Source organism: Anomaloglossus baeobatrachus, chromosome 1, assembly GCF_048569485.1.
Source record: "Anomaloglossus baeobatrachus isolate aAnoBae1 chromosome 1, aAnoBae1.hap1, whole genome shotgun sequence".
NCBI classification, from domain to species: domain Eukaryota; kingdom Metazoa; phylum Chordata; class Amphibia; order Anura; family Aromobatidae; genus Anomaloglossus; species Anomaloglossus baeobatrachus.
In genome coordinates this window covers 667345607-667363249 of record NC_134353.1, presented here as the reverse complement: position 1 = coordinate 667363249, position 17643 = coordinate 667345607, and the positions used below count along the sequence as shown (strand labels likewise).

The following is a 17643-nucleotide window of genomic DNA, read 5'->3' as shown; positions in this document are numbered from 1 at the left end:
CCGCGGTGCTTCCAGCTGTTTCTTGCAGTCTGTACACAGACTCCTCCGTGATAGCGTCCGTGCACGGTGCGGCCGCTGCAGGATGTCGTCATGGCTTTACTACAATTGAATACTTTACGGCGCCACAAAGCATTCAACTGCAGTAAAGCGCATCCAAAACACAGGGCCGCCGCTACTGTCAGCACTTTACTGCAGTTGAATGCTTTGTGGCGCTGTAAAGCATTCAACTGTAGTAAAGCCATGACGACATCCTGCAGCGGCCGCTCCGTGCACGAACGCTATCACGGAGGGCTCAGTGTACCTGCGGTCTGCAAGAAACAGCTGGAGGCAGTGCGGACATGGAGGAGAGGTGAGAATATCTATTATTGTGTGTAAAGTGATGACACCTAGCGCATAAGATGACGCCCGACTTTTGAGAAGATTTTCAGGGGTTAAAAAGTCGCCTTATATGCCGGAAAATACGGTACTCAGAATTACATTGCTAGTGTATAGTAGTTTAATACTTTGCACTTTCACAATTTTCTCCCAGAAAATTTGAATTGGAATTGCTTTAGTATAGGAAGCGCCTTTAAATTTTCCCTTTGCAGCAGATTTGATAAATTGCCCAACTATAATATAAATTACCTGCATTTGCTTTAAGATCTTCAGGAGTGACCATAACAACAAAGCGTATTGCTCGTTCATTGCGGAACATTTCATAAGACCATCTCCGAATAGATCGCATACATTTGACAGCAGCAATGCCATTATTGGCTATGAGTACCTGTAAGTAACGTGACAGAATTAGATATGAGCAAACACATAAATTAATAGTAATCTAGTTTTTTTTTCCTGCTTGTTCACATGTTATCTGAATCTGTCAGCATGTTTTTGCTATGTAATCTGAGGCCAGCATGAGGTGGGGGTTAACATACTGAAATCAGAGCTGTATCACTTATCAAGCTTTGCGCAGTTGTTTACTCACTCATAATTAAAGTTTTATTGCCAGTAGATAATCACTGCTGGACTAGGGCTCACACTGACTGCTAGCCCGCCCACACACTCAGCATTGATAAACAGCTCACTGTCAATAGACAATGTACATAGAAAGCTGTAGTGTGGGCGGAGTCAGCTTTCTGAGCTTTGCTACAACGCTAGTTGTATAACAATCGCTCCACCCAGTAAACTGATACATTGTTGGATCCAGGGTCTTTTTTCCTACATTATCCTGCTCTCAGATAAGATAACAAAAACCTGATGACAGATTCGCTTTAAAAAGGTCAGTCCATTTTTTTTTTAGTTTTTGCCTTCACTTTTCTAGAACCTCAAGTTTATTTTTCCATTGACAAAAAAAAGATCCTGGCACTGGTGGACATATAGCCGGTCTCCGGGTCCTCAGCAGGCCTCCTGTGCTTCATATAGAGGGGTTCGTAGCCGGTAATCACGGTTGTTTGAACAGGCTTATTGGCCATCAAACGTCACTGCTATGCACCAAGCACTGATGTCAGCAAGCAGTGACGTTTAATGGACGCCGGCCTATCAAAGGTCCCACAAGTTTGCAAGCGGCCTCTGATAGGCCTGCAGCCATTAAACGTCACTGCTATGTGCCTGGAACTGCTATCAGCGTGTGGTGCAGAGCAGTGACGTTTAACGGCCATGACTGTTTAACGCTGTGCTGCGGAGGCTCCAATCATCTCGGCATCAGACTGCAGACACGGTGAGTGCACACTGATGGATAGTATGAGACAGCAGCACAATTTCTCCTGAGTACAACAATGCACCATATGCGAGGGAAAAACTACTGTTTGGGCACATAGCAGGGCTTGGAAGGGAGAAGCGCTATTTCAGTTTTGGAGAGCCATTTTTGCTGAAATAGACTGCTGACACCATGTCACATATGAAAAGCCCCTGACATGCCAAAACAACAGAAACCCTCAATAGTGAATGTACTACACCTCTCTTGGAATTTATTTAGGGGAGTAGTCAGCATTTCTAACCCTCATGTGATTCACAAACTTGTATAATATTGAGCTAACTGTAAAATTATCAAGTTTTACAATAAAAAGTTGATTTGGCCCCAAGTTTTTAATTTTCAAAATAGGTAATAGCAGAAAACAAATGGTACAATTTGTGACGCAATTTCTTCCGAGTATGTCAATACTCCATACGTGGTTAAGGCTATGTTTGCACTAGAAAAGTGATTTTTCTCAAGAAAATTTCTTGAGAAACTTCTGGGAGTTGAAGATTACCGCATTTGCGGTAATAAACCGCACCAAAACCACGGGAAAAACGCATGCGGTTTTGCCACGGTTTTGGTGCGTTTTTTTCCGCAGGTTGGTCCCTGCAGTTTTTTATGCTCTAACTGCAATAATATATAAATAAAGCATGTTGAAAAAGAAAAAAAAAAAATAGATAAATGGATAGATAAATAGATAGATAATGGATAGATAGATAAATAGATAGATAATGGATAGATAGATAGAGGGCTAAAGAGATAGATAATGGATAGATAATGGATAGATAGATAGATAAATGGATAGATGGAGGGATAGATAGATAATGGATCGATAGATAAATGGATCGATAGATAAATGGATCGATAGATAAATGGATCGATAGATTGATAATGGATAGATAATAGATAGATAGATACAGTGCTGGCCAAAAGTATTGGCACCCCTGCAATTCTGTCAAATAATACTCTGTTACTTCTTGAAAATGATTGTAATCACAAGTTCTTTGGTATTATTATCTTCATTTATTTTATTTGCAATGAAAATACACAAAAGGAGAATGAAACAAAAATCAAATCATTGATCATTGTCCTGCTGGAAGACCCATGACCTCTGAGGAAGACCCAGCTTTCTCACACTGGGCCCTACATTATGCTGCAAAATTTGTTGGTAGTCTTCAGACTTCATAATGCCATGCACACGGTCAAATAGTCCAGTGCCAGAGGCAGCAAAGCAACCCCAAAACATCAGGGAACCTCCGCCATGTTTGACTGTAGGGACAGTGTTCTTTTCTTTGAATGCCTCTGGTTTTTTTTTCCCTGTAAACTCTATGTTGATGGCTTTTCCCAAAAAGCTCTACTTTTGTCTCATCTGACCAGAGAACATTCTTCCAAAACGTTTTAGGCTTTCTCAGGTAAGTTTTGGCAAACTCCAGCCAGGCTTTTTTATGTCTCGGGGTAAGAAGTGGGGTCTTCCTGGGTATCCTACCATACAGTCCCTTTTCATTCAGACGCCGACGGATAGTACGGGTTGACATTGTTGTACCCTCGGGCTGCAGGGCAGCTTGAACTTGTTTGGATGTTAGTCGAGGTTCTTTATCCACCATCCGCACAATCTTGCGTTGAAATCTCTCGTCAATTTTTCTTTTCCTTCCACATCTAGGGAGGTTAGCCACAGTGCCATGGGCTTTACACTTCTTGATGACACTGCTCACCGTAGACACAGGAACGATTTCAGATATATATTGATTTTTATATTTGGCTATCACACACTAAAAACGTTATTTTTTTTTTGTTTTTTTTTTTACAAAAAAAAAAAGTTTTTGCACCACCATATTTTGAGAGCTATAACTTTTCTACATTTCTGCCAACAAAGTCATGTGACTGCCTGTTTTTTTGAAGGATGAGTTAACGTTTTTATTGGTACCATTTTTGGGCACATAACATTTTTGGATAGTTTGTTATTCCAGATTTTTGGGAGGCAGAGAATGAACATGAAACAGAATTTTTTTTATTTTTTTATTTTACACAGTTTGGTAAAAGTAATAAGGCAGGTTTATTGTTTGGGTCAGTATGAGTACAGCGATGCCACATTTATATCATGTGGGGGTCCTGATTCCAGCTTGACTGCCGTCCATAGAGAAATATCGACGCTACCCAAAGCCCAGGAAGCATGGAAGTTTATCTTCAGTGGGCGGTCAGAAATAAATTCAGCACAGCTTTTAAAGCACCTCCCAAATTTAATAGTTGGAGACCAATGCGCCATATGTCGTACATTAATATTGAATTTGCAGAAATTGCAACTTTTTAAGAATGTAAAACTTGGTCCTAACATGAATGTATGGGTTCCACGCCTTGATAGGATCGCTATGGCGTAACTAGAATATGCAACTTTTTTTTAGATTACTATACTGAAATACATTCATAAAGATGTCATACTTCAAGCCAAAAAATGAACCACTACAAGAACATTTTAAATATAGGTAGTAAAACATGACGTATTAAATCAGGGGTCTTAGACACACGGAACGTGAGCTGCATGCAGCCCGAGGTTGCTTCTCGCGGCCTACAATCATGCAGACCTCGTGACAATAGCGGCCCGGCGCCCATCTGCAGACTACTTCAGTTGATAGATTTGCGGCTCTCTGTAAAGCAATACTAAAGGCAGCTGTCAGCCAATTAGAAGCCAGTAGTTGATGTCAGTGTATGATGTCAGCTGCTGGCCTCTGACTCGCCGGTGGCTGCCATTGGTATTGCTGTACAGAGAGCTAATCTCTTAGCAGCGCTGCAAATCATTCAACTTAAGTAAAGCGCCGATGGCGGAGGCCCCTGCAACGGGCCACAATCGTCAGGTCGCAATTCGCAGCAAAGAGGACACAGCAGCAACGGAGGACAGGTGAGAAGAATCTTTTTTTGTGTGTATGTGAACAACATCATAATAGAGGACATTACTACAGGATGGACATTGCTAAAAGAAGAGGACATGGATGGGCACATTACTACAAGGGAGATTACTACAGGATGGGAACAAGGATGGGCACATTACTTCAGGAGACAAGAATGGGCACAAGAATTGGCACATTACGACAAGATGAGGACCAGGATGGGAACATTACTACAAGATGTTGTCCACAATTACTGTATAGTGCTAATTGTAAAAAATTATTACTTACAAGAAAGGGATAAAAGTAAAAACAATTCAAAATGAAGCATGGCTTGTTACCCAATTAAAAATGCTATTTTATATATAAACTGAAATTAAAAAAGTGCACATTTGTTATAATAAACTAGCGAAAAATGTTCAAAAAACGTGATCCAAAGCTATATAGAAAACAAAAATGGTATCACTAAAAATGGCACTTTCTCCTGCAAAGAATGCGGCCCCCCCAAAAAACATTTTTTCCATGTGCAGCCGAGTTTGAGACCCCTGTACTAAATGGTGTAAAACATTGATAAATTTGGCATAGACATTTACTACATGAAAATATTGCAAATAAGACAAATGCAATGATAAATGTCCTCTGTTAGGTCAGTTGGATATTGGACACCACCAGAAGAGATCATCATTATCATCACTACTCTAAACTTTGCTTTAACCCATTATGCAGCCAACAATAGACAGTGCAACCCCTTTAATTATGATCACAATTGCTTGATGTATTTTTCGACCAAATATTGAATATGACGTTGTAAAAATCTTACACACCTTTTCAATAATGCGGTTACCCCCAAACCGTGTGACAAACTCAGCTGGAGAAGCTACAGTGAAGTCTCGATGGAGATCAAGTTTCTTGTGCTCTCGGCCCTTCTTCACAAGATGTAATCCAGACATGCTGGACCTAAACAGACAGAGAAAAACATAGATGTTACTCAATTCTTTTTTAATAAACAGCTTCGACTTCAATGTGTAAATTTACACAAAGAAACAACAATAATTCAGTAATAAGGGAAACAAAAAAAAAGAGGCCAAGATAGAAAATGCAGCATTGGTGGTTGTTCCCTTCCAGAAAATTTTCTAAGGCGTGATAGCTATAAAAAATTAAACCAAGTTATTTCCTACCCTCCTTAGGTCCTAGGGCCGAATTCCCTGATGCTGCCCGGTCTCTGCTGTTTGTCAGCAGCACTGACGTCACGCCGATACCAGTGCAGACAATCTGTGAGCTCAGCGGCTTGCACAATCTACACAGAGATGCTGATTTCATTGACTGTCTGCAGTGCTGTTATGGCGCCCCTGGCTTCAGGCGCCACAGGGTATTACACCACTCTTAAGGGGTAATATCCATCCCGGGTTAGCAGAGGGTTAACTGTCGGTGCCTTCACAAAACCACACACACAAAACAATAAGGCGCTTTCCCACAGGGGGTGGACTAGGGCAGACAGGGTAGTTTGCCATCACGAAGCATGGGACTTCTCCAGTCGCTAGGACAACCACTGGGGGCAGGCACCACTTGGGGTAAGAAGTAGGCACAACCATCTCACTAGAGCAGTCTTTCCCAGGCACAGGTTGGGCTAACATCTGACATAGACAACTGGAGTTGAGCGTTCCTCTCTCTACGTGGACCCGTGGCTTGGAGCTGGAGGTTCAGCCCAGGTTCCGGATAGCAACCGAGGGACACTTCACTAGAAAGACTTTTCCCGGACACCGGCGGTGACCGCCGACTATCCGGGATCGGCTGGAGCCCATCGTGGCAGAGACCGGTACTCTGGGGCAGCGCCTGAACTACCTGTGAGTAAAAGACCTGGAACCGCCATCCCTGCCTCTCCTTTGCCGGTGCCGTCGCCCAGCGCTTCAGCGCCAACGGGACTACCACCACCCCCGTCCATCCGCAGTCATCCTCCCCGGGGTAATCCCGCTCCACCTGTAGGGAGCGACACCATCCCGACTGCGACTATTACCATCAGCCCCAGAGAGCAGCACACGCAGCGGCGGCCCATCCCTAACCGTGGACAACAGGTAGTGTCATGATCTAAACATCCTTCCTCCCATACACCGCCTTCCTATCCCTCCTGTACATCTTGGGGTCACGAAACCGGGCCAGGCCAGCCCGTGACGACGCAGAGGATCTGCACCCCCGGCCCAGCGACATGTCGGGTGTAAACCCCCCTCGACCCCGGGGTGTTACACTGTCAATGACACGTTCGTGTTACATACAAACAGTGGCAGAGAAATGGTGCTTGACTCGAAGAGTGTAAGGAATACTCTGTTGTGTATTTTTAGCTTTTTTGAAAGAGGACAACCACTTTAAGACTATGTGCGCACTAGATAATGGACTTTTCTTAAGAAAAATCTGCACCCTCTGGCAGAATACCGCACCTACTGCAGAACCACGGTAAAACCGCACCCGCGCTTTTGACGTAGATTGCTGCGTTTTTGCCACGGTTTTGCCGCGGGTTGGTCCCTGCGGTTTTTTACCATTATCTATGGCAAAAACCGCAGGTACCTGCAGAAAAGAAGTGAGGTGCATATTCTTTTTGCTGCAGCAATTCTGCGGCAAAACCTGTATTGGAAAAAAAACGCAGTGTGCGCACACCATTTTTTTGTTTACCATAGGTTTTGCTGGGGAATGACTGCAGAGAGGTTATGGATATGTTCTGCAGCAATTCATGCAGCAAAACCGTGGCAAATCCGCGGCAAAAACCACAGCATGCGCACAGGACCTTAATATACTTTTTGGGTAGCTTTACATAAATTGGCTGTGATTAATCACAGCTTTTATGCTAGAATTCTGCTGTCAAAAGTCTTGAAAATTCACAAAATTTCAGAGCAACACGAGACTTTTACCATTCTTACACTATTTTCACCTAGCGCCAGCAAAATGGGTGGATATGGGGAAGGACGGGGTATGGCAATCCACGCTTGTCAAATTCATGACAAGTGGCTGTGTTCCATATGTGCACACTATTTTTCAGATGCTCATGATTCATTAAAGGCGTGCGCCCCTCATCAAGACCGGTGTAAAAAATGCCGGTCTTGATTAATCGAAGTTGTAATATTTAAATATAAACTCATAATTGTGCAAAAACGTTACAACTTCGGGTGTTTTATTTTTTCATTACACCAAGTCCTGCCAGCACTGCCAACTTTTTGAAAAGCAGGTGACACTTAATTGGAAAGGTGTTTGGACAAGAAAGAAGGCTAATTTCATAATAGTTTATGCCATAAAAGTGCAAATATTAGAACAGAAGTGTACCAGTCCCTAATCTCACTCCAGTGCACCCTTTGTCAAGACCAATTCATGTACATGTAAGATACACCTGGCAGACATTTCTTTGCGCCGCTCCAAGTGATTGACAGGTCTCTCTGATAGCTACAGTCAATCACCTCTATATCTTCTAACTATATTTTCTCTAGAACACGAGTACTTAATGAAACACAGTTACAATAATTATATCTAGCTAAAAATACAGCTGGGTCCAGAAATATTTGGATACTGACTAGTTTAAAATTTCAGCTGTTTATATAACTACAGTATATCTTGAATATGTTTTCTTAATCAATATGGGCTTAACCCCTTCAGCCCCCGGGCACTTTCCGTTTTTGCGTTTTCTGTTTTTTGCTCCTTTTCTTCCGAGAGCTTTAACTTTTTTATTATTCCGTCAATATTGCCATATGAGGGCTTGTTTTTTGCAGGACGAGTTGTACTTTTAAATGAAACCATAGGTTTTACCATATATTGTACTGGAAAACAGCAAAAAAATTCCAAGTGTGGAAAAACTGCAAAAAAAGTGTGATGGCACAATAGTTTTTGGGATGTTTTATTCACCGTGTTCACTATATGATAAAACTGATGTGTGGGTATGATGCCTCAGGTCGGTGCGAGTTTGTGGACACCAAACATGTATAGGTTTACTTGTATCTAAGGGGTTAAAAAAAAATTCACAAGTTTGTCCAATAAAAGTGGCGCACGTTTTGCGCCATTTTCCAAAACACGTAGCGTTCTTATTTTTTGGGATCTATGGCTCAGTGACGGCTTATTTTTTGTGCCTCGAGCTGACGTTTATAATGGTACCATTTTTGCGCAGATGCTACGTTTTGATCGCCTGTTATTGCATTTTGCATAAAACTTGCGGCGACCAAAAAACGTAATTTTGGCGTTTGGAATTTTTTTGCCACTACGCCGTTTACCAATCAGATTAATTGATTTTATATTTTGATAGATCGGGCATTTCTGAACGCGGCGATACCAAATATGTGTATATTTATTTATTTTTTTAACCCTTTAATTTTCAATGGGGGGAAAGGGGGGTGATTTGAACTTTTAGGTTTTTGGTTTTTTTTTTATTTTTTAAAACTTTTTTTTTACTTTTTTTTTTTATTTTACTAGTTCCCCTAGGGGGCTATAGCGATCAGCAATCCGATCGCTATTATCTATCTGCTGATCATAGCAATACAGCTGTAAACAGCAGATTCAGTCACTTTGTTTTTCCCTCTGCTCTCGGCCTAGGGAAAACGAAAGTGAAACATCATAGCTGCAGGCGTCATCACATGACCCTGTGCTACGATGGCAACCACCGATAGTCACGTGATAACACACGTGACTTCCAGTGGGGGCGGCGGTAAGTAAAAAACATGGCCGAGCGCATTTAGATCTTGCTGCCAGACTTTGGCAGCAAGATTTAAGGGGTTAATGGCCGCGGGTGGAAGCGATTCCACCCGCGGCTAGCAGGCACACATGTCAGCTGTTGAAAACAGCTGATATGTGTGCCGACCGCCGCCGCCTGCCCGCGGCAGGGGGCGGGGCTTAACGGGACACGATCCTTGACGGATAGATCCGTCCAAGGTCGTGAAGGGGTTAAAGTGCAGACTCTTAGATTTAATTTGAGGGTATTTACACCCAACTTGATTTAAGGATTCAGGAATTACAGCTCTTTGATATGTTATGTACAAGGAACCAAAAGGTAATTAGACAATTATCTCGAAAGCTTTTTAATGGGCTGCATGAGCGATTGTTAATCCATTAACAGTTAAGTAAAGGGTCTGGAGCTGATTCCAGGTGTTCCATTTGTATTTGGGAGCTGTTACTGTGAACCCACAACATGCAAAAATAGGAGCTCTCAATGGAAAAGAAGCAGACCATTATTAGACTGGGGAAGAAAAGAAAATCCATCGAAAAGATAGCAGAAATGTTGGGAGTGTCCAAATCAACAGTTTAGGGTACTTTCACACTTGCGTTAATTACCTTCCGTGTTATGATCCGGAACCATGGAAGACCTCCACAAATCATTGGCAAAAAGGTGACAAGAGCCTTGGCAACTAATCTGGCCGCCATCCCCTTACTAACCAACACAACTAGAAGTAGCCGAGGGGTGAACTAACATCCTGTGCACCGCGAACCCAGCCGCAGAACTAACTATCCTAAAGATAGGAAAGATGAATAACTCTCTGCCTCAGAAAATAGACAAGAATAGCAAGCCCCCCACATTCAAAGACTGCGGTGATATAGGAAAAACACAATACACAGGTAGATGACAGGATTAGCAAAAGGTGAGGCCCCCACTGACTAAAATAGGAAAGGACAGGAAAGGGACTGATGGTAGCCAGAGAAAAATCCTGCAAAATACCAACTTCCTAATAGTACAAAAAGGCCCACAGATCGCTCGATCTGAACTCCGTCCTATACCAGGTGCCCTTGTCATACCAATGAACAAAAAACAAGAATTATAACAAATTCAACAAGCCACAAACACATGGACCCAAAGGAGCTATACTCCACACAGAACTGTAGGGAGTGCCTCAACAATCCACTGAGGGGAAAATCCCTGCAAGCAAATAAACTGAAACCAACCACAGCAAATGACAAACCCAGATAAACAAAAGAACCAGACAAATAAAGAAAGAGCAAGCACTTATCTGGAGTAGATGTGGTGTAGATTAGGATTAAGCAGGCTAGAGATACAAAGAACAACTGACATCCGGCAACAGCCTGCAATCAGACCAGGATTTAAATAAGCAGAGAGTTAGGAAAGTTAACACCCACTGCACAACACACCCCCTGAGGAAAGGATCGCTGAAACACGTGTCGGGGCTTTACGGTATACTTTGGAGCGTTTACAGATCACTTAAGGTATTATTTTCCTTGCAAATTAAATAATTGATAAAATCTTTTTACATAGGATGATTATACCACAACCTTATTTATATATGGCATAGGATTTAGATACAATTTTGCACTGTGCACTTTGTCATATATTAGGGATTGACTTTTTAAGTGATCTTGGCATTATGCACTTTATTTTCCTAGTAAAACCGCTGCTATAATTTATGGGACATTTTTTCCTGCCTAATATTTATATGGATTTGTAAAATATTTATTTTAATTGTTGAATAAAAATAATAATTTTAATACTATTTGCACCATCATTCCCTTTATTTAATTCTAATGAATTTTTTTATCTGCAAGTATTTTTAATATTTATTATAACAGGATTTAAATAAGCAGAGAGTTAGGAAAGGAAACACCCACTGCACAACACACCTGGTCTCTGTCCAAACCCTTCCTGCCCACCAGAGGGAGCCTCCCAGCAGCCAAGACATAACTAACATTCACAACACTTCCGTCACAATCCGCCCTTTTGGAAAACAGCGGAATCCGTTAACGGATTCCGTTGTTTCCCATAGACTTGTATGGATGACGGATTGTGCCAAAAGTACCTGCGTTGCTTCCGCTGGCCGCCGCTGCGTTGCTTCCGCCAGGCCGAAGCAACGCAGCATGTAACATTTTTTTGAGCAGCGGAATCCTTAGGATTTCACTGCGCATGCTCTGGCTCCCTGCACACGTAACCAGGATACACATCGGGCTACTAAGCAAAGCGCTTTGCTTGGTTACCTGATATTTACCCTGGCTACGTGTGCAAAAAGCCAGCGCTAAGCGGTGTACGCTGGTAACCAAGGTAAATATCGGGTAACCAGCAAAGTGCTTTGCTTAGTTACCCGATATTTACCCTGGCTACGTGTGCAGGGAGCCCGACACTTCCCCGCTTAGCTCCGCCCCCTCCCGCACTGCGCATGTGCACACGCACAGACACACACACACTCACCTGTCCCAGCCATGCAGTCCCCGCGGCACTGACGTCCTCAGGGCCATGGCCCCGCTCGGCTCAGCCCCCTCCCACACTCTGCCCCCGCACACATTCTCGGCAGCCGAACGATCAGCTGATCACCCAGCAGCCGGCTGCTGTGAGCGATCAGCTGATCACCCGGCAGCCGTGAGTGATCAGCTGAACACCCGGCGGCCGGCTACTGTGAGCGATCAGCTGAACACCCGGCGGCCGGCTACTGTGAGCGATCAGCTGAACACCCGGCGGCCGGCTACTGTGAGCGATCAGCTGATCACCCGGCGGCTGGCTACTGTGAGCGATCAGCTGATCACCCGGCAGCCGGCTACTGTGAGCGATCAGCTGATCGTTCACAATAGTCTGCCGCCGGTAAAACTGTAAAAAAAAAAAAAAAAAGCAATGCAATGCATACCGTTCAACGCAGGTGTGAAACTAGCCTTAATACATTCTGCGAAAAACAGAGAGCACTTGTGAACTTGGGAACATCCACAGAAGACAACAATGGTGGCTGATAGCAGAATCCTTTCTCTAGTGAAGAAATACCCCTTCAAAACATCCACCCAAGTAAAAAACCTTCTCCAGGAAGTAGGTGCATCAGTATGTAAGGCTACCATAAAGAGAAGATTTCATGGGAGCAAATACAGAGGGTTCACCTCAAGGGGCAAACCATTAGCCAGTCTTAAGCCCCACTCCTGCCTTTGTTTTTATTGTACCACCGGATATGTGAATAAACAGTCAAATTTAGTAAAGCCAATATTTAGCAGCCAAATATGACTCAGTATACAAAATGTGATAAAAGAACTGATGTGAGAAATAAATAAAATATAACTTTTAATAATATGCATTAAAACCAGCCACACAAATTATAAATATTAAAAGTTTGATAAAATGTCAGCAGTATACACCACTTGAAACACCAATGGGTGCAGGGTAATAATCACACAAATGCAAAACCATATATCAAACAGACCGGAGATTAATAAATAGCCCTCAGTAACAAGGTCACAAATAAATGCTGACACTCAACAGTGGTCAAAAGCACCACATTGTGTAATATACAGTTGGGGGAATAAATCCTTAAATACAAAAAGATTTTTTTATATTTAGTTCGGTGAAAAGAAAAAGGAACTCTCACCCATTTGGTATATCCTGCTGGCAAGGCGTGTGGGTACTCAACATGTAGGAAAGACGATGGAGTAAAACCTTAGGCCTAAAGATCCCTCACAAACAAATATAAAGGTCTTACCCTAGTGTCCCACAACATGGTACTTTGACCACTGTCGAGTATCGGCATTTGTTTGTGGCCTTCTAACTGGCGGCTATTTATTAATCTCCACTCTGTTTGATATATGTTTTGCATTTCACGGGACTGGAGTGGCATCGGTAAAAGGTGAAGCAGCCAGAAGATGAATACATGACAGAGGGCTGACATTTGAAGCACCAATCCAGCTCTGAATTAAAAAACAAAAACGCTGGAGTGGTGCTTTAAAAATAGAAAGAACATATGACACTTTGCCATAAAAAACAGATCTAAAGAAGCCAGCCCAGTTCTGGATAAGCATTCTGTGGACAGATGAGACTAAGATCACCCTGTACTAGAATGATGGGAAGAAGAAAGTATAGAGAAGACTTGGAACGGCTCATGATCTAAAACCACGCCACATCCTGTGTAAAATGAGGTGTGATGGCCGGGCGTGCATGGAGTCCAATGCCACTGGGTCACTAGTGTTTATTAATGATGTGACTAAAAAAGAGGGGTATACGAAGGCACCACGGCTGAGGTAAACCGGATCAAGCCAAAAGGCACACACCTATATGATATAATCCAAAAAACAGAGAAAGGTGGTGTGCGACAAATGGGATCACCAAGCGTTATTTACATGAAACACCAAAATTCTATTAAAAACATTTAAAACACTCCAAAAAGTGAAAAAAAAACAAATGGGGCTTGCATATAATAAAGCATGATAAACACCCCTCCCCCCCCCCAAAAAAACCCTTATTTCAGATAAATAGCACCATGGAAAATGTATTATAGACCCTCACAGGGAAATGGCTTAATGAGTGGTGCTCCATTTTCCCTGAGGAAGCTGCCTTTAGGGTGGCGACACAGGTGTGTGTGTGTGTGTGTGTGGGGGGGGGGGTTAGGTTTCTTCCTTATTATGGTCATTTTACCTTGTACCTGGAACTTGCTTTTTGTGGATACCTCTATGTTTGATTTCTAACGGGTATGGCATTTATGGTTCTTTGCTTGCATCAGCTAATGACTCTTTAAGCTTATCTCTTTGTGCATGTGCTCAATCTCAGGGTGGCTGTGGTCACACTGCAGCTTTGCTTTCATGCTTTTCCGTATTATTTTTGTATTGCAGGCAAGTGTTTCTATATACACACTCATTAAGCCATTTCCCTGTGAAGGTCTATAATACGTGTTCAATGGTGCTAATTATCTGAAATAAGGTTTTTTTTGGGGGGGTTTATCATGCTTTATTATATGCCAATGTATGTAAAGCGCTGTGGAATTAATAGCACTATATAAAAGAATAAAATTATTATTATTATTATAATATGCAAGCCCCATTGTTTTTTCACTTTTTGGAGTGTTTTAAATGTTTTTAATAGAATTTTGGTGTTTCATGTAAATAAAGATATTTTGTAATTTCTGCATAACGCTTGGTGATCCCATTTGTCGCACACCACCTTTCTCTGTTTTTTTGGATTAATGATGTGACTGAAGACAGAAGCAGGCAGATCAATTCTGAAGTATACAGGACTAAAATTTCTGCTCAGATTCATCCAAATGCAGCAAGGGTGATTGGATGACAGTTTGACCTAAGCCACAAGGCGAGAAAATCGGTGCGAGTGGAGTGCTATAAAACATCGCATTCCACTCGGACCAATTCTAGCCTGTGTGTCAGCACACATGAGCGATTATTTTCTCAGCCCTAATCGGACCGAGAAAACAATCGCAGCATGCTGTGATTTGTAATGCGACTCTTTTCTCTCGCACCCATTCAAGTGAATGGGGCGAGAGAAAAATCGCACTGCACTCACGGTACATCGGTGTACCGCTAGTGCAGTGCGAGAATGGCAATAGCCGGCTATGCAGGAGAGAGGGAGAGAAATCCCTCCCTCTCCTCCTGAGTGCCGGCTCGCCCCCCGCAGCTGAGGTCTGCTCGCACGAACGGACCTCAGTTGCAAGGACAAATGCATGACACTCGGCTCTGCTGTACTGCCAGCATGAGCCGAGTGTCATGCAAGGGGATCGCAGTAGTCCCAGTGTGGCCCCAGCCTTTATAGTACAGATGGACAATAACCCAAAACATATGGCAAAACAACCCAGGGAGTTTATTAAAGTGAACCTGTGAGGTCCAATATACACCCAGAACCAAGAGCAGTTCTGGGTGCATATTGCTAATCCCTGCTTAACCGTTTCTGTATCTAGTAGCATAGATGAAGACATCTTTATAATGAGTATTTCTAAAGATCTTTTATCATATGCTAATTAGGCCAGGAACTAGTCACAAGGGCAAGACTTCCACTAGCTAGTCGGCTAAAGAAAGCGAAGCGTCAGAGCATGGTCACGCTTACCTCTCTGCTACCATCGCGTCCCAGTCCTGATTTCGGCTCAGTGTACATAATCATGGAGTTTCGGTCATGAGCACTATCAAGCCGGGAGTACGAGTCCTGACTTCAAACCCAGGTAGTACACATGACCGAGTGTCTGGGATCATGCACACTGAGCCGAAATCAGGACTCGGCTGTGGTGGCAGCAGAGAGGTGAGCGCGACCATCCTCTGACACTGCACATTCATTAGCATGCTAGCACACCCACAGTGGTGAACTAACATGCTAAGGGGGCCGACTAGCCAGGGGAAGTCACGCCCTTGCAACTAGACTCTGGCCTCATTAGCATATAATATGGGATCTTTAGAAATACTTTTTCTAAAGATCCTTTTATCTATGCTACTATAGGCAGGGACTGCTAGGCAGGCATTAGCGGTATGCACCCAGAACTGCTCGTGGTTCTGGGTGCATATTGCACCTGACAGGTTCACTTTAAGGAAAAGAAGTGGAATATTCTACAATGGCCAAGTCATTCACCAGATCTCCACCCCATCGAGCTGCATTTCACATGTTTAAAGGGAACCTGTCACCAGAAGCTGCGGCCACCACCAGTGGGCTCTTATATACAGCATTCTAACATACTGTAGACAAGAGCCCAGGCCGCTGTGTAGAACATAAAAACACTTTATAATACTTACTTAAACGGTCGATACAATGCAGACTGGTCAAAGGCGTGGCTCCGTTCTCCAGTTGTGGCGCCTCCTCTTTTGGCCATCTTTGTCCTCCTTTTTCTGAACCGGGGTGCATGACGCGTCCTACGTCATGCGCACGCACAGGCATTGAGGTCCTGCGCAAGCGCACTTTGATCTGCCCTTAGCAGGGCAGATCAAAGAATTGTAAGCAAAACTTAAAGCAGAAAGACCCTCAAACAAACAATAACTCAAATAAACTGCAGTAAAGGCCTGGCAAAGCATCACAAAGGAGGAAACCCAATGTTTGGTGACGCTTTGGCTTCCAGACATCAGGCAGTCATTGCCTATAAAGGATTCAACCCCTTAAATTTATCCTGAAAGTCTGTACTTCACTTGCATCTCAGCTGTTTCATTTTAAACAAAAATAGTGCCATGCAAAGGCCAAATCACAAAGATTCAGTCACTGTCCAAATACTTGTGGATCTAACTGTACATGAGTTTAAGATTGTCACAAAACTTGGAAAACCCCTTTGATTTTAACCACAGCTCTGATTCATGCTGCCTGGTGTTCGAGCAGGATGAATCTGATGACAGATTTCCTTTAACAAAATAACTAAGTGATTTGCTGACATTTATTACTATGTACCGTATTTTTCAGACTATAAGACGCACTTTCCCTCCCCCCAAATGTTGGGGGAAAGTGGGGGGTGCATCTTATAGTCTGAATGTAGGGTTGCGGGGAATGAGGGTGCTGCGGTGGAGTGGGTCATCAGCGGCATGAGCAGGCTGTAGCAGCCTGCAGTGACCACGTGGGCCCGCTCATTTCATATGCATGCATCCTACCGCCCATCATCTCTCAGCGCTGAAGCCGGCGCTGACAGGTGGGCGGGGTGATAGGTGGGGGATGCGCGCATAATTAGCAGCCGGCCCGCGTGATCACCCCTGGCAACTACAGCCTGGAGTGATCATGTGTGGCTATATTCACTGCCCCCCGCGCATCATCATCAGCCCGGGGGGCAGTGAATAAATATGGTATACTCACCGTTCCCTGCAGCATCACGATGTCCTCCTGTCTGCCAGCCCGCTGATCTGTGTAGAGAGCGGTGTGCACAGCGATGAAGTCATCGCTGTGCGCACGGCTACACACACATCAGCGGGCAGGCAGACAGGACGACATCGCGATGCTTCAGGGATCGGTGACCGGCTCCACACAGGTAAGCGGCGCTGCTGCTGACACAAAGAGGAAGATTATCGATGCTGCTGGAGTGAGGAAAGGTGAGTATAAACGTTTATTTTTTTCTGTGCCACAGGATACAGGCCATATACCAGGATGGGGGTATTTATTAGGATGGGGGCTATACCAGGATGAGGGACATATATACAAGGATGGCGATCATATACAAGGCAGGAAAATCATTACCAGGATGGGGAACCTTAGTAGGGAATTTGGGGAAATTACCCCCATAGTGTCAGCAGCAGATCCTTGCCCCATAACATGTCATGTGTCATGACCCCATTTTTTGCTTAAAATTTTATTTTCCCATTTTCCTCCTCTAAAACCAGGGTGCGTTTTATGGTCCAGTGAGTCTTATAGTCCAAAAAATACGGTATACAGCAACT

General features: G+C 43.5%; 1 protein-coding gene across 3 annotated transcripts in view; it reads right to left on the bottom strand.

Moving 5' to 3' along the window:
* The window catches only part of ACACB (acetyl-CoA carboxylase beta), a 352023-nt gene that overhangs the window by 243732 nt on the left and 90648 nt on the right, over positions 1-17643 (bottom strand). For all 3 annotated transcript variants that reach the window (XM_075320034.1, XM_075320035.1, XM_075320036.1), the window contains 2 exons: positions 5418-5550; positions 625-763 (listed from right to left, as the gene is read on the bottom strand). In XM_075320034.1, the coding sequence (XP_075176149.1) occupies positions 625-763; positions 5418-5550 (272 nt within the window). The remainder of the gene's footprint in view (positions 1-624; positions 764-5417; positions 5551-17643) is intronic.